The 22,954-nt window shown below is 43.1% G+C and overlaps 1 protein-coding gene and 1 pseudogene across 2 annotated transcripts; both read right to left on the reverse strand.

The window, feature by feature from the left end:
- Window positions 1–544: 544 nt before the first annotated feature.
- LOC103705917 (uncharacterized) lies at window positions 545–2,374 on the reverse strand. Its single transcript, XM_008789827.5, has 4 exons — window positions 1,966–2,374; window positions 1,679–1,890; window positions 1,185–1,452; window positions 545–921 (listed from the first exon to the last, which is right to left on the reverse strand). Exons 1-4 carry the CDS (start codon window positions 2,215–2,217, stop codon window positions 613–615), a joined length of 1,041 nt encoding a protein of 346 aa, XP_008788049.4. The 5' UTR covers window positions 2,218–2,374; the 3' UTR covers window positions 545–612.
- A 9,256-nt stretch (window positions 2,375–11,630) lies between these two features.
- Window positions 11,631–21,944, reverse strand: LOC103705927 (disease resistance protein RPM1-like; annotated as a pseudogene). Its single transcript, XR_016400404.1, has 2 exons — window positions 21,372–21,944; window positions 11,631–14,342 (listed from the first exon to the last, which is right to left on the reverse strand). The product of XR_016400404.1 is annotated as a disease resistance protein RPM1-like (transcript).
- Between the last annotated feature and the right edge of the window lie 1,010 nt (window positions 21,945–22,954).

The following is a 22,954-nucleotide window of genomic DNA, read 5'->3' on the forward strand; positions in this document are numbered from 1 at the left end:
TAATTACTGCAGCGCCTTCTCTCTCGGGCATTATCTATGAATAAAGGGCTCGTTTGGTTCGCGGGAAGCATTTTCCTTCCTAGGAATATGATTCCTGGGAAACAAATTCCTAGGAAGAGGATGCCTAGGAAAGTATTTTTGGCATGTTTGGTTGACCATGGGAAAGTGACAAATTTCCAAGGTGCTTATGTTTGGTTGGCCATCCACTTTCCTAGGAAAGTTATATATAATTCCTATTATGCCCTTAATAAAAATTAAGTTTTTAATGCCTCTTTAATGCTTCTTTAATACTGAAGGGACTTTTTGGGAAAAAGTAAAAATGAAGTGATTCCCGCCTCATGGGAAAGTAACTTTCCCATGTTTCTCATGGGAAAGACTTTCCCATGAAATGTGGGAATAACATTCCCATGGGAATACAACTTTCCCTTCTCTCTCCTTTGAAAACTCCAACCAAACAAGAGGCATCTCATTACTTTCCCGTTGACCACACTTTCCCCCCTTCTTTTCCCGCGAACCAAACGAGCCCAAAATTTTTACACATTCATTTTGGAACTTCATATGGTAATTGCTTAGAAATGGAGAACACAAGATCGGTAGCTTTACAAACTACATTCACATAACCGAGGGCTTCTCTCCAAGGAGAAGTTGCTTGAGGATGTTATCAGAGTAACCATCAAGAAACATGAACATATGCCCACCGTTAGGTTCCTCATGATATCGGATCCAGGGGAGCTTCTCAGCAACATAGCGTTGTAGCTCCACTCGGCACAACCTGTCTTTATACCCTTGCCAGATGTGAACAAAGCCTTCATTATGAGGGAATGGATTGCTAAGATTCATAGGATCAAATTCCCACTTGCTAAATGCCACCATCATGTCTCGATGGAGTGATTCATGAACACCTTGCTGTGTTGCCTTATCCTGAAACAAAAACAGAGCAGTTTGAAGCTGCCAAGAAATAGATAATTACGCAGACATCATCATCAAAATGATAAAGTTGATGAATAATTTTGTTTTTTTCCCATGATCAGATCCGTTACTGCATGATTCTTTACTTCCTGCATGATAAATAATATAGTATCTGCCGAGTAGCGTTACTTGCATAAATGGGACAGATATTTGAACATTTAACAGGGCAGTAACCGAGTAATCTATTCTTTAGATGAGCTTCTGAGGGACTATACCCTAGAGGGATTCGGCATTGCTTGGAATTTCTGAAAGATTTCCTTATCTTCTTCAGGGAACAGATCTGGGTGTCCGGCGACTGATGCTGAAGAAGGGAACCATTTCTGAGTCATCCATCCATACAATAAAGAAGGAAAATGATGTGCGATCCAGAGAGACCATTGTTCCTGCACAAGAATCTTGCCGAAGACCTCTTTGGATAGCTTAGCCGGAAAAGAAGGCCACCAGTAGTTGATGACTGGTACTACCAGTCCTGCTCCTGCCAACCTATATTCAGAATCTTTCTTTGTAAGTTAAAACATCTTCCTGTGAGAATTGATTCAATAATACTTTCTTGATATTTATAAGAGATGGGCTTTCTCTCTCTTAAACACCAGCTGGATCTGAATCCATATGGCTGAGATTTCGCCCCCCAAGAAAATTACATCAATACTGATGGAATTATCTTTTTGAGTTCCCTCAGTAGTGCTATTTTTCATAGAACAAAGCAGACCTGTGTGGGATGTATCTCAGGCAGCCCCAGATCGTGTAACCTCCCATGGAGATCCCGAGGACGTAGAATTTTGGCCCGACCTCCAATTGGTCAGCAAGTTCTTCGATGTCCATAGCCTCACTCCTCGCAGTGCGCTTTGGATTTGGATCGCTCTCCCCATATCCCGCTCGATCAAATGACAGGAAGTATATTCCAAGCTCCTCCACCAGTGCCTGAGCAAAACAAGGATAGTCATGAAACATGAACATTTATAGCTGAAAATTACAGAGATGTTATCGGTGCATGACCTGAGACGCAGGAAATCCAAAATCTTTTGTAGAGCCAAAGGCATGAGCTATGATGATCTTGTATTTAGCCTTCTCTTTGGGAGTTCCTGCTTCCTTGTAGGCCAGATGCCTTCCATCTTTGAGTTGGATTCTGGGAGAAGTGACAGGGGGGCCATCAGGAGAGCCACATAGCTTTGGAGGTGGAGGCTGGATGGATTGATAACCCAATCCCAACAACGCTATCAGCAGAACTGCTGCTGCTTTGAATAGCATCCTCGCCCAAATTTTCTCTCGGATGAGTTTGAGATCCAAAACTCCGAATATGGTGTTCCTTGGGATGAGATATTTTTTCTACTGATTTTAAGACCGCATGTATTATGTTATGCGATTGGTGGCAGATTGGCGCTTGGCTGACAACGGACGGCATTCCGAATTCTGAGCAAGCCCAGCCTCGACATGGAAGCAGTCTCAGGTGGGACCACCACGTGATGTAGAAATTGTTGGTCATACAATAAAATACTAGGTGGGTGGGCCTCCCTGTCCATGAAAAGATCCAAAAAAATTTGGAGCAGGTCTGCCATAATTTGGTGTCGGTAGAGGCACATCTTTTCGAGTTAAATCGTACCGTGCCCACCTAACTCCCCGTTTGAATTTTAAATGGCCAGGAATAAATTGGCGATTTTTGGGTTTTGAAAGTAATAGTTCATCCAACGGGCATGTTTGATTCGCCACCGCAATTACAATACTAGGGTTACGGAATAAGTTGATATGGGAATCAGGATAACTGTATTTCTTGGATATATTTGGTTTGTAATCAGAATTTCAGTAATATAATTTAAATAATAAATAATATTATTTTTTTTTGAATGAATTTTTTCTAACTAAATGGTTGAAATGGATGTCACTAATTTTAATTCCTATTTCAGAGTCCCATTTTTTTCAATTGAATATGTGTTATAAGGTGAGGATGGGTTGAATGAAAACTATTTGGTCGTGTTAATTATCTTGTAATTGTTTAAGGGTTCAAGTGTATCCTCTGAGAAATGAAATTACAAAGAATTCATTAAAAAAATGACTACCAGCAAATTAACAAAAAAAGTGATGTATGGTAACGCAACATCTATCAATAACCATATAAAATCCTTAGATGCTTGTGATGCAATGTAGTTTTCTAAAGGTTTGAGCTTTATTTAAGGATTTACAATTAAGATTTAATGGCTCATATGTGCTATGGCATTGCTGGATTTGGAATCAAGTTTAACCTTCTATTTGGATTAGGGAGGATGACTCATTATTTCATGATGATCTATTAGCTTTTGTCCAGGCTCTCTACAACAATTGCTTAAGTTAACATGATATTTTTGAATAAAAGCCAATTTACTAATCATGTTTTTGTAAAGGCACGCATGGCGGCCTATTTGACCAGCCCAAGCTCGACTCAAAAGAGGAGCAAATCGTGTTCGCCCTGCATACCACTTGAGAAAGACTTCCAGGGGTTTCGGCCGGGATGAGAAGTCCCAAGGTCGCGGAGAGCTTAGGGCTCCTCTGTAAACAGCATCCCCTCTCCTCTGTAACAGTATATTTAATTGTATACAATCAGATGATAGCTGTAAGCAGTTGCTTCTTGCTGTAGATTTAGGCACACCTGGTGCGTCCCGACATCACTCCAAATCCGACATCTGAAGGACTGTATATTTGCATTTGTCGTAGAGCTCTATTTGGTCTTACCTTCAACTTCCAGTGTTATTTCATTGCGATGTGAAAAAGGGAGTGTAAACGGGGGGTTAAACTGCAGAAGAACAGAGCAGGTGAAATCCACAATCAGAACTCCCCCATGAATTCATCCACTCCTACAAAAACATGTTAATGAAATTTTACCTGTATATTTCAAAAAAAGAAAAGGAAGCTTCTACCTGTGCAACTTCTACTAATGCATCCTCTTTCACTTGGAATTGAGTATCGCTTCTTAGAGCTTCAAGCAATTTGGATTCTCGATGCTTAGCATATCTCTCTCTCTCTCTCTCTCTCTCTCTCTCTCTCTATATATATATATATATATATATATATATATTATTTTTATTTTTTTTGAGAGAGAGTACCAACTGTTACAATAATCAAAATCATGAAATTTGAGAGAAGTAGTTACACAACAAACAAACCTGTAAAACTTTGAAATAAAATGTAGAAATGTGGGGACCAGTGCCACATCAATTATTCGCTGAGTAGATCTTGGATACTTATAGATCAAGATACTCAAATAATATCTTCTGGCTATTCATTTTGAACGAGGTCATGGGTTGTTACAAATAGTATCAAAGCGGACCTAGCCTATCTCCTATGTGGACTAGAAGATACTGCAGTACGGATCTATTGAAGCTAACCACGGGCCAATTGTGATGTTTGTGATTAGATTTGAATAGATTTGAAATCTTAGCCTGACGAGGACGTCGGAGCTTAAACAAGGGGAGTATGTGAGGACCCGTGCAGGCGCGTGTTTAGTCCGACATCGTTTATTCGCTGGGTAGATTTTGAGTACTTATATAGGATCAAGGAATCCAAATAATACCTTCCGGATAGCTATTTTGGGCGAGATCTTGGGTTGTTATAAAAACATTAAACATTGACAATAGAAATTAGTTTCTTTCTCTTTTATTTTTAGTGTGTGTGTGTGTGAGAGAGAGGAGGGAAATTAATTTCTTGTGCATGCAAATGATGTGAATGATTTGCTGCTTATTTTCTAAAATTATTTTGGCCATCAAATAGAATGGATCAGCTAATTATATTAATGCAATCATCTGGACCGATTAAACAAATTACCTTGTTTATGACACAATACAATCATCGGAGAACTGCTGCAGCAAATTACAACTCGTTTTCTCAATATATATATATATATATATATATATATATATATATATATATATATATATATATATATAAAGAAATAAAGAAAACTGTTGATGGTCATAAAATTTTGTAATATATATCATAAACAGTTGAACAGAGATATAATATTGCCACTAGATCATTGTAATGATGCATATATGTATTCTCAGAAAAACTCCTCTCAGACTTCAGATTTTGTGCACCAGACTTTCAATCAGAGAGGTGCTGCGCTTGAAATAAAATACAAGAGAATATCTTCCACTAAACTGAACTAATAAAAATTTCACAAAACTTTACGTTTTCGCCCCCTACAAAATCAGCACAAATGCTGCACTTCGAATACAATTGCCAAAAAATGGAGTCGTAATCACAACGCAAATATCAGTTTTATTTTCATTCTTCAGATGAATTAGACCTCGCCGGCCAACCAATTTAGACGGAAGAGGCCCGGGAGGCTAGGGCCAGGACGAGGGAGATGTGAGTCTCAAAAGCCGACCGGCTCCTCGGCGGAGATGCGTTGCGTCTCTCCGCCGCCGAAGCCGTCGTCGCTGACGGGTTCCGAGGGCTTCCGGGTTGGAAAATGGAGGAGCGTCTGATGCAGAGAAGCCGAGTGTTCGAGCAAAGGTCGCAAAGAAGCGCCATTTTTCATCTATTCTTCTTCGTTCTATTCCTCTAATTTAACTAATTTTCAATATCGACGGCGTGTTTCATTATTTGGGGTCCATATTTCTTAAATCATATGTCCTTTCAAACCAGAAAAAAAAACTCACTGGATCATCAAGAAAGTTCCGATTCAATTGGACTCAGCTTGCTAACCAATAAAAACATGAGCTGCTAGCCAAATAGATATGGAGCCAATTATTTTCATTAGTACCTTGATTTGTTTTTTCTTTTTTTTTGAGGTTGAGGTTTGCTTTGGTGTTTCCTAAAATTTTTGTAGGAATTTGTGCTGAATGAATGATCCAAGTTTCTCTTATGGCACTCATGGAATTCCTAAGTATAAGGAAAAAATACTATCATCCAAGAAAAATCCTAAAATTATAGATATGATAATATTTGCAGCTTTTGAGAGTTATAGTTGAATATTAGATGATTTAATTTTTTTAAACAAACTGGTCCTTCATCTTCCTTGTAGATCCACTCCACCTCAAGTTAGGTAAAGGCTACCCATCCTACAATGTCGGTGGAAAGCCGACAGTGTAGGATCCCACTTCATATCCTACAATGATGTGCATATTCTTTTCTTTGTAAAAATAGGACCCCACTTCATATTTTGGGATAATTATACCGTATCAAAATCGCTCTCTCCTTTATATATATCTCAAATCTCCCCCCCAAATCTATTGAGATCTAGATTAGACAATAGAGTTTTCATATTGAAGATTCGAGCCACTAAATGTAATTTACTATCTCTAAATTACTTATATGTAAATAATCATATAATTTGAAAACTATTAGCCTATGCATTAAGTGGTCATATATATATATATATATATATATATATATATATATATATATATATATATATATATATATATATATAGTTTCACATATTAAAATTATACAAGTTTTTAACCACCGGATGAATAAAATAAAAGTCTCTATTTTTTTTTCTATATAAATAGTTTAGAGATGATATATCATGTTCAATGGTTTAGATTATTGATGTAGAATTCCATGATCCAATCTCAACAATATATATACTACATATACATACATATATATAATGTACGTATGTATATATGTATATATGAGAGATGACTAAGTGTAGTACTTGCTGAAGAGCTTCTAAGCTACAGTAAATAACGCCTGGGAAGGTTTCAGAGAGAAGTTTCAGAGAGAGGAAGAGAATAGTTTCATTCAGTTTTTCGTTAACATTCTGAGATTACTACATTCCCTTATATAGGGATCAAGATCGAATCAGTTGAACTGGAAACTGTTACAACTGATTCGGTTTAACCAACTGATTCTGGTAAGAGAGTCTTCTGGAACCAGTGATCGTTCAAGACCCCCCGTCAAGCTGAGAGGTCGAAAGAACATGAAGCTTGGAACAGAGAAGATGATGCTGGTGAGAAGAATGAGCTTTTGTAAACAAGTCTGCTGGTTGATCAATAGAGGATATGTGGCTGAGTTTAATTTCACCAGATTTCACCTTCTCCCTGACGAAGTGATAGTCAATTTCTATATGCTTGGTTCGTGCGTGAAAAACCGGATTAGTGGCCAGTGCCAAGGCAGAGACATTATCACACAAAAGTTCAGTGGGAGTGATAGTAGAAATGTGAAATTCACGCAGTAACCGGCGAAGCCATATGATCTCAGTAGATGTAATAGCTAACGCCCCGTATTCGGCCTCCGTAGACGATCGGGCAACCGTAGGTTGCTTCTTGGAGTACCAAGAGATGGGATTATCTCTGAGAAAGACGCAGAATCCAGTCGTGGACTTGCGATCAAAGGGGTCACCAGCCCAATCTGAATCACAATAGGCGGTGAGGACGAAAGAACTGGGACGGTAGTTCAGTGAAAAATCCAATGTTCCTTTTACGTAACGAAGCACTCGTTTAAGCAGTTGATAGTGAGAATTCAATGGTTTATGCATGAATTGACATAGATAGTTCACTGCAAAAGTAAGATCTGGTCGGGTAATAGTCAGGTATTGAAGGGATCTAGCAAGTCGTCGATAGAGTGCGGCATCTGAAAATAAGATAGAATCTGTAGAGGAGGTCGAATGCTTCGTAGGTAAGGGAGAGGACACTGGTTTACAGTGCTCTAACCCAGCACGTTGCAGAATAATGTTTGCATAGTGCTGCTGATGAAGAGAGATACCTTGAGAAGAGAAGACGAACTGAACCCCTAGGAACTGAGACAGATTCCCCAAGTCCTTAACTTTGAACCTGAGCTGAAGTCGAAGCAGAAGATCAGCAATTGCATCCCTATTATTTCCAGTTAACATAATATCATCAACGTATATTAGGATGTAAATATGGACGCTCTTGCAATCGAAGAGAAACAGAGAGGGGTCAGCCTTGCTAACAGTGAAGCCTTGCTCAAGAAGGAATGAGGAGAAGGTGGAGAACCATTGACGTGGTGCCTGTTTCAGCCCATACAGAGCTTTCTGAAGAAGACAAACGTGCTGAGGGTAGGATGAGTCAACGAAACCCGGCGGCTGTTCCATAAGCACCGTTTCATTGAGTGTACCATGGAGAAAGGCATTTGAGATGTCCAGTTGTCTAATAGGCCAGTTAGAGGTCAGGGCAACAACAAGAAGCACTCTGATTGTTTGAAACTTGGCAACCGGACTGAACGTTTCAGTGTAATCAACACCAAACTCCTGATTGAACCCTTTAGCAACCAAACGTGCTTTGTAGCGTGCGATGGATCCATCTGAGTGTTTCTTGATTTTGTAGGTCCATCGACACCCAAGAACATTTTGATCTGTTGGTCTGGGAACAAGTCTCCAAGTTTGTTGATCCAATAAGGCATTGAACTCCATAGACATTGCCTGACGCCAATTAGAATCAAGAACAGCGGTAGAGTAACAGGTGGGTTCAACGAGGGAAGAAATATTTGTGTGAAGGGAAAATATTTTCTTGGGTTTTAGAGACCCAGTTTGTGATCTGGTTATCATAGGATGTCTGATTGGTAGTGACACAGACGAGGATGTAGGAACGGCAGTTGAAGGTACTGAAGAGATTGAAGGTGTGCCAGTATTAGTGGTAGCAGGCGAAGAAGAAGTGTGGGAAGAGAGAGGTAACCGAACAGTGGCCGTCGCAGACGAAGAAGAAGGAGATTGTACTGCTGGGATATGAGATGGACGAGGACAGATTGAAAAGTCCGGAACTAGCAAAGGTGTAGGTAGCAAAGGTGTAGGTGGACTTGAAGAGGAATAGGTTACCTGAGAGAAAGGAAAGATATGCTCATCAAACTGGACGTGCCTGGATATGAAAACACGACCTGTTGCAGGGTTGTAACAGCGATAGCCCTTGTGTTGAGTAGAGTATCCAAGAAAAATACAAGGAAGGGAACGTGAAGCCAATTTGTTATGCTGGTAAGGCTTAAGCCATGGGAAGCATCGACATCCGAAGATCCGAAGTAGAGAATAGTCCGGAGGATGTCCATGGAGAAGCTCATAAGGTGATTTGTGGTGTAAAATAGGAGACGGTGCACAGTTGATGAGGAATACAGAGGTTAATAGAGCTTCCACCCAAAATGAAACTGGGAGAGAAGAAGCAATTAGAAGACTGCGAATAGATTCCAGGATATGTCGGTTCTTCCGCTCTGCAACCCCGTTTTGCTCTGGAGTATGATGAGGAGACGACCGTTGATGAAGAATACCATGCTTAGAAAATAGAGAAGAAAATTTCTGGGAGATAAACTCACCACCACTGTCTGAACGAAACGTTTTAATGGAGGCTGTGAATTGAGTTTCAACCAAGCTCTTAAAGTGTACGAATATAGGAAAGACATCTGATTTGTATTGAATTGGAAAGACCCAAGTAAACCTGGTAAAATCATCAACAAAGGAAACATAATATTTGAACCCTTGCTGTGAGGAGACAGAGGAAGGTCCCCAAACATCCGAATGAATGAGTTGAAGAGGAGCTGTAGTGGTATGAACTGCCTTATGAAACGGTAGTCTGTTACTTTTGGCCATACGGCAGGCCTGACAGGAGAGAGTAGACTGCTTGGTGCTAGGAATGAGCCTTCTTGACATAAGGGTGCGAAGAACAGCAGAGCCCGGATGACCAAGTCTTTGATGCCATGTATCATGTGAAGTAGTTGAAGTTAGAAGAGCAGTAGAACCAGATGGTGAGGTATGAGGGTTGGAAGTAGTGAGTTGAGAAAACTGAAAAGGGAACCTGTATAACCCATCAGTACATCGACCGTGAAGAATCATCCTGTTGGTGATGTTGTCCTTAATAGAGCATCCAGAAGAATTGAAGATCAGGGTGCAGTTATTATCACAGGCAAGTTTGTGTACTGACAGTAAATTATGTGAAATACCAGGAGTATGAAGAACTTGAGACAGTTGAAGATTATGTGACGGTGTTTGAAGAATTCCTGTACCAGTATGATGAATCGGAATGGTGGAGTTGTTGCCTAAGGACACATGATCATGGCCTTGATACGGTGCAGAGTTCTGAAGGACGGACGGATCAGGGGTCATGTGGGATGTAGCCCCACTATCAACAACCCAATCAGAAGTTCTTGAGTGCTCAGAAGGAGTAGCCAGCAAAGCCTTCTGACTGAATGAGGAACGAGACGAATCAGACGAAAAAGTAGAATCCAGTCTGTGCCAGCAATTGATTGCCGTGTGACCTCGCTTAAAGCAAATTTGGCATTCTGGTAAGCTTCTAGGATCTTTGCTGCGGCCAGATGGGAGCCAGTGTCCGGATCGACCGCGACCACGGCCTCTGAAGTGAAGCTCCCTGTTAACAGAAGAGAATCGGCCTCTTCCTCTCCCACGGAGAGAAAGTAATGCGAGATTTGTGTCAAAATTAGTCGACTGCTTGTCCTTGGCTATTTGAATGATTTCCTCACTGCTAAGAAGGGCATATAACTCATCCAGATCAATTGAAGAGCTTCTGACTCTAACAGCCGTTGCAAATGAATCATAGGAGGAAGGTAAAACATTCAGAATATGTAGTAGAATGTCCTCGGTATCAGGCTGAGATCCGGCAGATGCAAGGGCAGTGACGATATTCCTAGCATGAGTCAAGTATTGTTGCATGGATTTGTCATTTTTCTTAATGCTGTGGAGCTCGTTCTTTAGTTGAATGACATGAGATCTTGATACGGAGTTCAACCGACGTTCTAAAACAGACCAGATCTGATGCGTGTGTGCCAGATTTATGACGAATGGTAGAATTGATGGAGAGATAGTTGACTGTAGAACTGATGCCAAGAACTGATCAAGGAACAACCAGTGGTCAGAGTCAGCGGAAATACCTGAGGTTGAGGATGAGGGTCCGTCGAGAAAATCATGGTACCCGCTTGCTTTGAACAATCGGATGATCTGGGATTTCCAGGTGAGAAAATTGTCTGCAGTGAGCTGGGTGGGAACCAGGGAATTTATTCGAGAGATCAGAAATTTCAGTTTGGATGGTATATCAAAATCCTCAGAATCCCTTGTGTCATCTCTTGTTCTCGTAGTATCCATTGATTCTGGGTCGTTTTGTTCTTCAAGTTCTGGTAGAACTACCTCCAGGGTGAATGAACCGGAAGACATATGTTGTGGTGAAACTGCAGCTCTTCATTGGTTGAATGGCAGCAAGAAGATGATATGAACCACTTCTTGATTGGAAATTGGATTGCCTTGGCTGGAGGATCAGTTCTTGAGAGCTTCAGACGACTATTGGGAAGGAAGAGGGTGGGAATTTGAGGAGGAAGGTAACCTGCTCTGATACCATGAAGAGCTTCTAAGCTACAGTAAATAACGCCTGGGAAGGTTTCAGAGAGAAGTTTCAGAGAGAGGAAGAGAAGAGTTTCATTCAGTTTTTCGTTAACATTCTGAGATTACTACATTCCCTTATATAGGGATCAAGATCGAATCAGTTGAACTGGAAACTGTTACAACTGATTCGGTTTAACCAACTGATTCTGGTAAGAGAGTCTTCTGGAACCAGTGATCGTTCAAGACCTGCTAGTTGTATCGTGCACTTGCATCAATTATATTGAGTTGGGCGGGAACCGATTACATGGGGGCTGAATTAGGATGTTTAGGATGGCTTGGTTTACAGCCAAGAAAAGAAAAAATATTTCACCTAGAAAAGGACACCTAGAGGGTGTCAGCAATTTGTATATTTGAGAAAAACTAATCAGCGGGATTGATATGAAATCAAAAGAAATAAGTACAAACATCTTCAAACGAATCAAACCTAGAAAGAAAACTAATTCATCATCAATATATAGAAGCCCGGCTACAACTGAAAACATAGAAACGACAAGGAGCACAAGAGATAAAGAGAGGAATAAAACAACCCGAGATAACTTACCGCTGGATGATGGCATTGGGGAAGGGAGGACCGACAAGTCATCTGCATCATGGGAATAGAGAGCTGTGAGGATGATCCACGCTTGCCTTGTCGCTATAAAGGGAGGACGAAATATGGAGGATGCCTGTGATGGGTTTCCAAGGGTAGCAGTCTATCTTCAGAATCTCGAGGGTCACGACAGGCAATTTCCTTGAGCCCAGGAACATGTTCGAGTCCATAAACTAGTACGTTGTGAGACAAACCGCTCCACAACCCTCCATTAAATCTCATAGCAAGTCTCCGGAGATTAGGCATTGCTCCTTGTTCGAATGTCAATGATTTCATGGATTTAGGTCCTCCAAGAACAAGGATTCTGAGACTTGGGAATCCTTCCCCGGCAAAACACAAGTCCCGTCCAGCATGGGAATTATATCTCAGTTCGAGATTAACCAAATTGGGTAGATTTTGAAGGTCTTTTATGTCGCCATCCTCCAATTCAGTGCCATGTAGTCTAATCTCAGTCACATCTTTCAGGGAAGCAACCCAACTAGGCAACTTTTTCAGAGGCCCCGATAGTGCCAGCTTTTGAAGTTGCAGTGGAGGAGGGGATACAGACTCCAGGCAAGGAAACTGGTCTAGTAGGTCCGTCACTTTTATTTTCAAAGAGCGGAGGCAGCTGTTCAACTTTGCAAGAGATGCAGACAAACGCTGCATCTCCGCCGAGGAGATGCGTGATGCTTTCACGGGTGCGACTACCATCAGGCTTAAGTGTCTGAGTTGAGTCAGCTCCCCTAGCTCCTCTATCATCTGGCCTCGGCCTGCTGAACAGACCACGTCTCCCAGTGCTTGCAGGGCTTTCAGATTCGCGATTCCTCCGTTGGGCAAATGGAGAGGCGATCCCCGAAGTTGACGTAGTCTTTGGAGCCCGGTGATACTCGTGAGTTGCACTCGAGGTCTGACGTTGAGTGTTTCTAGCTCGTGAAGATTTCCCCAAGACTCGGGGAGCGCATGACGTTGCAGCAAATAAATACTCACATACCTCAAGCTAACTAATGTCCCTATCCACTCGAGATGTCCACCGTGCAACCATATTTTGTCCAGATCCAAAATCCTCAAAAGCCTCAATCGATCAGGAACTAATGGAAATCCGAAATATGCAAACACGGTTATTGATCGGACATGAGATAAATCTGTGCCTTCGAGATGGCTCCATGTATGGGCAGATAGACGCCTAATCTTTTGTTCCGACGTCAATGATGCTGTGCCGCGCTCGCCGAGAAGAGAAACTAAATTTTGCTCCCTTGACTTCGAAACTATGACTTCGAGCATCACATCATGGACTTGACAACTCTTCACCTTCCCATCCCAGCTGACCTTGGATGGTTGAATCATACTCCTATTGATGAACTCATCAAAATATCGCTCCGCAACCTCCTCTGCACTAATGTCATGAATGCCTCTTGCAAACCCTTCAGCCACCCATAGTTCCACCACATGCCTGCGCTTGATCTCGTAGTCCTCTGGATATTTACTGAGATACAAGAAGCAAGACCTGAGGTCGTAAGGCAAGTCGTTGTAGCTGAGGTTCAGTATTTGCTTCACTCTCTCGAGGTCAGGATTGGTTTCCAGCTCGAATCGAAGGCCATCATGCACTCTCCGCCATTCCTCCCTCGTCTTGTTGGGCTTGCTTGCTAGCAGACCAGCTATAGTAACGATGGCTAGTGGTAGCCCCCCACATTTCTTGAGAATAGCATCAGACAATTCCTCGAGGTCTAGAGGGCAACCTTCCTTGGAGTTCTTGAACACTCTGTTGCTGAACAAATCCCAGGACTGTTCATGTGAGAGAGGTTGGTGATTGTAGACATGACCACCGTGGAAGGTAGAGCGACAAGTGTTTGCTACTGTTTCTTTCCGAGTAGTTACCACGACCCTACTACCATTTTCGCTATCAGCTAATGCAGGCGTGATGTTTTCCCATACATTCGTGTCCCATATATCATCAAAAACGATCAGATACCTCTTGTCCTCAAGGTGGTCTTTGAGCTTTTCAATCAGTTGCACAGGCGTGAGTGGGTCCGTTTCCTGTCCAGGAATATTTTGGAGCTCATGAATCATGTCTCTCAGAAGATCCTTGATATGGAATTTGGATACGGTGATCCAAGCACAAAATTGGAAAAGTTGGCCGAGCTTCAGACTCTCGTAGACCTTAATTCCTAACGAGAGTGGTCTTGCCCAGCCCACCCATGCCGACCACCGCAGTCACACTGAGCTGAGGCTCATTCTCTGTGGTCAACCACTGAATTAGCGTTTCTTTGGGCTTGTCTATACCGACCAGCTCCGCTTCCTTGACAAAGAGAGCGGGCAATCGAGGATCCAGTGGAGCAGGGATGGTGGCGACTCCTTGGGTGGTCTCGCTGATATTATAGGTCAACCTCATCTGGGTGGCACGCTCAACTCCAGATTTGATATCCTGGATCTGATTAGCTATCCGATGGCGTGCCTTCAAAGTGCGCAGGAAGCGCATACAACGTTGCAGGGCACCTGAAGTTGGGGCGTAAACCCACTCAGAAGTTTCAAACAAGATTCATATATATCCAACTTGCTCAAAAATAAAAATTTCAAAGAAGATCCAAGTTTGGCTTTTCTTGATGGAATTCAATTTGGGCTCGGATCCATAACATGTCAGTCTACCATGCATCTATCTACTCTGAATGTACCGAAGGTCTTTAATCCATAAAGAAGAAACAGAAATTCCATATTAATTTCTTTTGATGGAGGTTTTGGAACTTGTGGAAATTCCATCTTTCTGATGGATGTCCTCTTTGTGGCAGCACCTCTGAGGCAGCCAACCATTGGTTCATAAGGTGCCAGTTTTCAAAAAGCATCCGGTTCTCCATTAAAACGCAACAGTCGCAACTGAAGCTGAAAGGTTCGCCGACAAGTCTGCACGATCTTTGTACAAAATAGAGGATCAAGAACCATCAACCAGTGTATGGAAGGGCAGGGGATCAACTTTTAGCAGCTATTTGTTCGGAAATTTGGAGAGGAACGTAACTCACGGATATTTCAAAAAGGTCTAGTTCAATTCATGCAACTCTCTTAAGGGCATTAAGTAGATTCCACACTCGGGAGTGCCTTTGCACCAGCAAAGCAGAGGAGCATGAGAAGCTTTGGAGGAGTGTTGTTTCTTTGGCACCTACTATGTAACAAGCCTCAATTCTTCCATCTCTCTTGTAAATTCTCTTTTACTATTTTGTAAATATTTTCTGCTTGGAATGAAAACTGGGGGAAGCTCCTGCAACCTCCATTTTTATCAAAAAAAAAAAGAGAGGAGAAACTTCTGGAAATTTTGAGATGGACTCTATGGGTAAGTTCCAGGAGTTTGGGCTCCTTACAGAGGATTTGGATCCTAAAGAAGTGTTATACTACACAGGCCACCCAGAGAGAGGAGACCCACATGGTGTTGTGAAGCTTGAAAGCACTCACCCTTAGATCGTACTATTCCCTTTCCTGGATCCAAACTGCGGAAAGACGAATCGAGAAGAAGAAGAAGTAGAGAATAAAATCAAACAATCACAAAGACAACAATTTTACGTGGTTCACCCCAATACGGGTTACGTCCACGGAGGCCACACGCACAGATTCAATATATTCAGCAAGGGTTACAATGATCTCTCTTCCTGTTGGAGATTGCACACCTAGGGCTTACAAGAGAGATATGACTCCAAAAGAAACTCACTACAGCCGCTCTCATCATACCTAGGGTTCACCAAAAAACCCGATTTATAGGTTTTCAACACATAAGGAAACTTCCCTACGAAAAACCCTATGTCAAAAAAAAACCCATCTTGCCATCGTTTCAATCAATCCCGTGATCAGGAATCGACTCTTCACTTTCAGGGGTCGACTCCTGATAAGTTCGAGTCGACTCGGACATCCTCGGGTCGACTCCAAGTATCAGCACCGAAACTGGCACGCTCTGTCTTCCTGAGCTGGAGTCGACTCCTGCAGGGCTGGAGTCGACTCGACTTCTGCAGGGCTGGAGTCGACTCCTGCAGGGCTGGAGTCGACTCCTGCAGGCAACCCAAAAAACTGCTCTCTATTTCTTCACTGTGGCAGATGCGAGTCGACCCTCTCATCCCTTGGGTCGACTCAAGCTTCACATGAGTCGACTCCTAGATGCTAGGGGTCGACTCCATTCAGTTGGCACAGAATTTTTCAAGCAAACTTGAGCCGAATTCAATTTGCGGTCGTTTCGAGTTTCGAGGCACATTTTCTCAACAATCTCCCACTTGCCGAGAAACAAGCCTGAAATAACCGTAACCCCATCAGCAACATGATCTCCAAATCATCCTCTATGTGTGTGAACCTCTGTCTTCACTTCTAGCTGTGAAGACCAACCGAAGATGCACATATGTGCAACTTCTCAAGAGTAACCACCTTTGTCAACATATCTGCTGGGTTGTCCATTGTATGTATCTTCTCTAGCCGGAAAAGATCTTCTTCGAGGAGTGACCGAATAAAGTGATATCTGATATCAATGTGTTTGGTCCTTGAGTGAAAAGCAGCATTCTTTGCCAAATGTATAGCACTCTGGCTGTCACTATACAACTTTGCATCGCCTTGCTCCATGCCAAGCTCTTTCATCAAACCTTGTAACCAAACCATCTCCTTGCTCGCTTCAGTAAGAGCAACGTATTCGGCCTCGGTCGTAGACAATGCTACAATCTTCTGCAGTTTCGAAACCCATGAAACTGCAGCACTTCCCAGCGTGAACACATACCCAGTAGTACTCTTTCTGCCATCAATGTCTCCAGCCATGTCAGAATCCACGAAACCATGTAGGCAAACATCAGGACCACCATAGCATAGTCCTAAGTCTCTGGTTCCTTTCAGATACCGCAATATCCACTTCACAGCTCTCCAATGCTCCTGGCCTGGATCGCTCATGTATCTGCTCACCACTCCTACTACATGGGCAATATCCGGTCTCGTGCAAACCATGGCATACATAAGGCTTCCGACCGCTGATGAGTAGGGTACATACTTCATCTCATCTCGATCATCCTGCGTAGTCGGACACTCCTGCTTGGATAACTTGAAGTGTGCGCCCAGCGGAGTACTCACAGCTTTAGCCCCGTCCATATTGAACCGCTTCAGCACCTTATCAATGTACTCTGCTTGAGACAACTTCAACGTTTTAAGCTTCCTGTCCCTGCTGATACGCATCCCAAGGACTTTCTTGGCTTCACCCAAGTCCTTCATTGAAAACTCCTGGGATAATTGTTTCTTCAGTTTCACAATCTCTCCCATGTTGGCACTTGCCACCAACATATCATCTACATACAGAAGTAGAATGATATATGAGCTTTTCAATCCCTTAAAGTAGCAGCAATGATCACCATTACACCTCTGAAACTTATTCTTCAGCATAAACTGATCAAACTTTAAGTACCACTGACGAGGTGCTTGTTTCAACCCGTACAGACTTTTCTGAAGTCGGCACACCCAATCTTTCTTCCTCTTCACTACATATCCTTCTGGCTGCTTCATGTAGATTTCCTCTTCAAGGTCGCCATGTAAAAATGCAGTCTTGATGTCAAGCTGCTCAAGATGTAAGTCTTTGGCTGCCACTATACTCAACACCATCCGGATAGTAGACATCTTCACAACTGGAGAAAAGATCTCGTCAAAATCAATGCCCTCCTTCTGCTGAAAACCCTTGACAACAAGTCTCGCTTTGAACCTCTCAGAACCATCTGGTTCAAGCTTTAGTCTGTATACCCACTTGTTGTGCAAAGCTCTCTTCCCCTTCGGAAGTGGAACCAAGTCCCACGTCCTGTTGGATGATAGGGAATCCATTTCATCATCCATGGCAAGCTTCCACTTGTCACTGGCTTCAACCTGCAAAGCCTCCTTGTAGCTTTCTGGCTCACCACCATCTGTAAGCAACAGGTATTGTAGGGAGTCAGCATACCTAGACGGAGTTATTCTATTTCTTTTACACTTGCGTAAAGCAATCGGGATATCAGCTGGAGGTTCTTCTTCTTGCTGTGCTTCTCCTACTGGCTCAGCAATTTCTTCATCGTCTCGAGACATTGTTTCATCATCCAGCTCTGCATATTCCGATTTTACAGCTTTGACGCCTTGGCTCGTCTGTTGCTGCAGGTCCTTGTACAGAACCTCTTCATTGAATACAACATTTCTGCTCCTGATGACTTTCTGATCTGTCGCATCCCAGAGTCGGTATCCAAAATCATCACCACCGTACCCAATGAATGTGCACTTCTTTGACTTTGCATCCAGCTTGGTTCGATTGTCTGCAGTATCGAGCACGTAAGAGATGCAACCAAAAGTACGCAAGTGAGATAGTTTCACCTCTTTCCCAGTCCATGCTTCCTCCGGCAGTCCAAGCTCCAATGCAACTGAAGGCCCTCTGTTGATCAGATACACTGCTGTACTGACCGCTTCCGCCCAAAAAATCTTCGGCAACCCTGCATGAAGCCTCATGCATCGTGCCCGCTCATTGATGGTGCGGTTCATGCGTTCTGCAACACCATTTTGCTGTGGCGTTCCTGGAACCGTCTTTAGTCTTCGAATTTCAGCTGAGGCACAATAAGCCTCAAACTCATCACTGCAGTATTCGCCCCCATTGTCAGACTTGAGACACTTCAATCTCTGACCTGTCTCATTCTCCACTAAAGCCTTCCACCTCTTGAACTTCTCAAATACATCGGATTTGTGCTTCAAGAAGTAGACCCATAGCTTTCGGGTAGCGTCGTCGATGAACGTGACATAGTACCTTGCTCCTCCATGAGAAGCCACTTGAGTTGGTCCCCATACGTCAGTATGTACGAGTTCCAACTTAGAATTTTTCTTGGTACTACCTCCTTTTGAAAAACTGACCTTCTTCTGTTTTGACAGTACACAATCTTCACAGAATTCCAAATCCACAGATTTCAGGTCTCCCAATTTTCTTTTGGACATCATCACCTTCATCCCTTTCTGACTCATGTGGCCGAGTCTCATGTGCCATGTCCTTGCATCAACAGTCGGATTTGCAGCACTGACGGTGGAATCAGTATCAGCTGTCATGTATAGAGTTCCTGACCTTACACCTCGAGCAATCACCAAGGCTCCCTTAGTGATCTTCCAAGCATCATCATTGAAGGTGGTCACAAACCCCAAATCCGACAACTGACTTACCGAAATCAGATTTCGAGCCAGTTTGGGTACATGTCGCACATCTTTCAGAGTTAAAGTCATCCCACTTGATGTCTTTATCTGAGCATCTCCCTTTCCTACGATGTTGCAACTATTTCCATCACCAAGATACACCTTGCCATGATCACCTGCAACATAGTTTGAGATGATTGCCTTGTTCCCAGTAGCATGGAACGAGGCACCTGAGTCGACTATCCACGACTCCGGATGAATATCACAGGAAAGTATCAGGGCATCATCTTCACTTGCAGTTTCGGCTAAATTAGCACTTGCTTTAGTGTCAGAACCACCATTGTTCTTCGACACTTTGCAGTCTTTTCTCAAGTGACCCTTCTGCCCACAATTCCAGCACTTTCCAAGAGGTCTAGACTTGTTTCTAGACTTGGATCGTCCACCCCTATTTCTATCTCCCTTCTTTGAAGTCCTTCCACGTTCTTCAAAGGCCAGCACGTTCCCAGATGAACTTGCTGATGGATCCAGGGTTTTCCTTCGAGCCTCTTCACTCAGAATAAGAGCTACCACTTCATCAAACCTCGCTGTAGTCTTTCCCGAAGAATTACTAACAGCCGTGATAAAGCCTTCCCAACTTTCAGGCATCTGACCTAGAAGAGCCCACGCCTTCACCTCATCAGTGAACGTGATCTTCACAGATTCCAATTGGGCACATAGGGTATTGAATTCACTCAGATGTGAATGAACACTCCCACTGTCTCTCATCTTCAAAGTGAATAATCGTCGAATCAGGAATACCTTGTTCGCTCCTGTTGGCTCATCATACATGGAAGCCAGTGTGTCCATCAAATCTTTTGCAGTCTTTACTTTGGATATATTGGCGAGGATCTCCGATGCCAAGGACAAACGGATAGCGGCGAGCGCCTTCTTATCAAGACGCTCCCACTTCTCCGACGGCATGTCTGTCGGCTTCGCTTCTTCTCCGCCCAGTGGTAGATCCAGATCCTTTGAGAGCAAGTAATCTTCCATCTGCATCTTCCACACACCAAAGTTCTGTCCGTTGAATTTCTCTATCCTCAATCTTCCTTCGTCAGCCATTGGAACACAGGGAACGTTGCTCTGATACCAGTTGTTGTGAAGCTTGAAAGCACTCACCCTTAGATCGTACTATTCCCTTTCCTGGATCCAAACTGCGGAAAGACGAATCGAGAAGAAGAAGAAGTAGAGAATAAAATCAAACAATCACAAAGACAACAATTTTACGTGGTTCACCCCAATACGGGTTACGTCCACGGAGGCCACACGCACAGATTCAATATATTCAGCAAGGGTTACAATGATCTCTCTTCCTGTTGGAGATTGCACACCTAGGGCTTACAAGAGAGATAGGACTCCAAAAGAAACTCACTACAGCCGCTCTCATCATACCTAGGGTTCACCAAAAAACCCTATTTATAGGTTTTCAACACATAAGGAAACTTCCCTACGAAAAACCCTAAGTCAAAAAAAAACCCATCTTGCCATCGTTTCAATCAATCCCGTGATCAGGAGTCGACTCTTCACTTTCAGGGGTCGACTCCTGATAAGTTCGAGTCGACTCGGACATCCTCGGGTCGACTCCAAGTATCAGCACCGAAACTGGCACGCTCTGTCTTCCTGAGCTGGAGTCGACTCCTGCAGGGCTGGAGTCGACTCCTGCAGGCAACCCAAAAAACTGCTCTCTGTTTCTTCACTGTGGCAGATGCGAGTCGACCCTCTCATCCCTGGGGTCGACTCAAGCTTCACATGAGTCGACTCCTAGATGCTAGGGGTCGACTCCATTCGGTTGGCACAGAATTTTTCAAGCAAACTTGAGCCGAATTCAATTTGCGGTCGTTTCGAGTTTCGAGGCACATTTTCTCAACACATGAGAATATCCAAAAGAACTGGATCTCTTGTGAGAAGAGTAGCTGTGGGTTTGAACCTTACATAGGTAGGGCTCTCCCACAGAAAAGCCAGCTATTTTAGATTTTGAAAAGATAACGAAATTGGAGTTCGGTAATCAGGATCAATCTTCTTTATCTTAAAAATTGGATTAAGCTCGATTTAGAAGAAAGATTTTGGGCGGTGGGAATCACAATTTTTAATGCTGTATACTGGTTTTGCGTGGTTCCATCTAGGCCAAGTTTATCCCAATCCTTCTTTGGTACAAAAAAAAGAAGAAGTTTGGTACAGAATAAGTCTTTGGTCCTCAATCAAAAACAATTGTCTTAAAAAGTCACCAGCGGGATCAAAATAGATGGGACATGGAAAATATTTGGTCTGTTTCGCATATTCTCAAAACCAATAGGCCATCATATCACGGATTCTGAAAATATTTGGTCTGTTTCAGTTGGGCATCATTTAGAGTTGTACCTGCAAGGCCGGGCGCAGTCGGCTGGCTGAGATGAAACATGAACTCATCGATGCAATCTTCTGCATCGTAGGCCAATTCCTGCACTTGTTTCGCCCAGGTCCTTGCAACCGAGTTAGCGTCCTGCCTCTCCTCAGCACGCCTTAGGTAAGCCTTCATAATATTCAGCTGATATTTGATGTACTGCATGTCATCCCGAACTCCTAGCAGCGCTCCCAGCTCATTGATGGCGGCGGTTGACAGCTTCTCCACAACGGCGCCCACCACCTCCTCTGCCATACCTCCTCTCTCTCTCTCTCTCTCTCTGTCTCTCTCTCTGATGCACGCACAAGGAGCTTGGAAGGAGGTTGTTCCACCACCTATGCAATAGAACTCTTTTAGGTCATTGCCATGCTCGTAATCTTTTTGAATGGTTCTTCCGAGTCTTTGGCTGTGACCTGGAAGCTTATCACCAAGTCCATGAGGCGGTGTCTCCCAGCTAGCACAGATCAAATCATCCATAGACGCGGTCAGATGCCGCGTCAGCTGGTGGCGGCCCCACAATGTGGAGAGAGAGAAACAGGACTGTTGAAATCCTGGCGCTGTGAAGGTTTCTTGGTGGGACACAGAGAGACTAAAATTTTTAGGTGGGGGTGGGAAGGAGAGATGCTTTCCGCACACTTTTTGTGCTTGCTGGGATGATAATTAAACATTGCATGCGTTGCACCTACGTCATGAAATGCATCATCACCTTATCTAACTAATGGTTTGCTCGGTTTCTAATATAGAAAAGGTAAAAAATGCTTAGGAGTCTGATTAAAGTTTTTTTTTTTTCCTTTTGATAAATGGGCGCTGCACACTATACGAGCCAAGTGCACCCAGAACAATCCGAAACAAGTATTTGAAGCAAAGCGACGAGACAACCTCAATTCTCTCCCGAAGAAAACCTTCCGACTAGTGCGCGGCAAAGGATGCAATCTAGTTGGCAACTTTATTCGCTTTCCGAAATACTACTAGAAAACACGCATATAGTGACGAAAAATTTGTGACGGCCCATTATCAGTCACTATTTGTGACGGATTAGTGACAGACAGAAATTTGGTCACCATGGCGTAAACTTAGTGACAGATTAGTGACCGACCGGTCACAAAATATACGGGTAGAGTGGGCGCTAAAACTTAGTGACCACCGTAGTGATGAGATATCTGTCACAAAACTGGTAACCGAAATTGCAACGAGACAGTGACAAATTCATCCGTTACAAAAATTGCAACCCAAATTTTTATAAATTTTTAAAAGATTATTTTTGATAGTGACAGATTATTGACAGAAATTTTCGTCACCAAATTTAATTTCTAATTCCAAAAATATTAAAAATAATATTTTTGAGTAATTATAAATAAAAAAAAGATAAAAGATAAAAGGAGGAAATATAAGTGCCGCGCTTAATTTCTATTCCCCCCCGACCCGCCCGCCCGCCCGCCCGGCGCCAACACCAAAATTCTAATCCCCCTAAACCCTAGCCCCTGCAGCCGCCCCTCAACCCCCCCACACCACACCCACACCCCGCGCCCCCCCCCCGGGCGATCCCTAACCCCTCCTCCCC

Source organism: Phoenix dactylifera, chromosome 4 (assembly GCF_051530095.1).
Source record: "Phoenix dactylifera cultivar Ajwa chromosome 4, Ajwa_hap1_PhDact_Kaust_v1.1, whole genome shotgun sequence".
Lineage (NCBI taxonomy): Eukaryota > Viridiplantae > Streptophyta > Magnoliopsida > Arecales > Arecaceae > Phoenix > Phoenix dactylifera.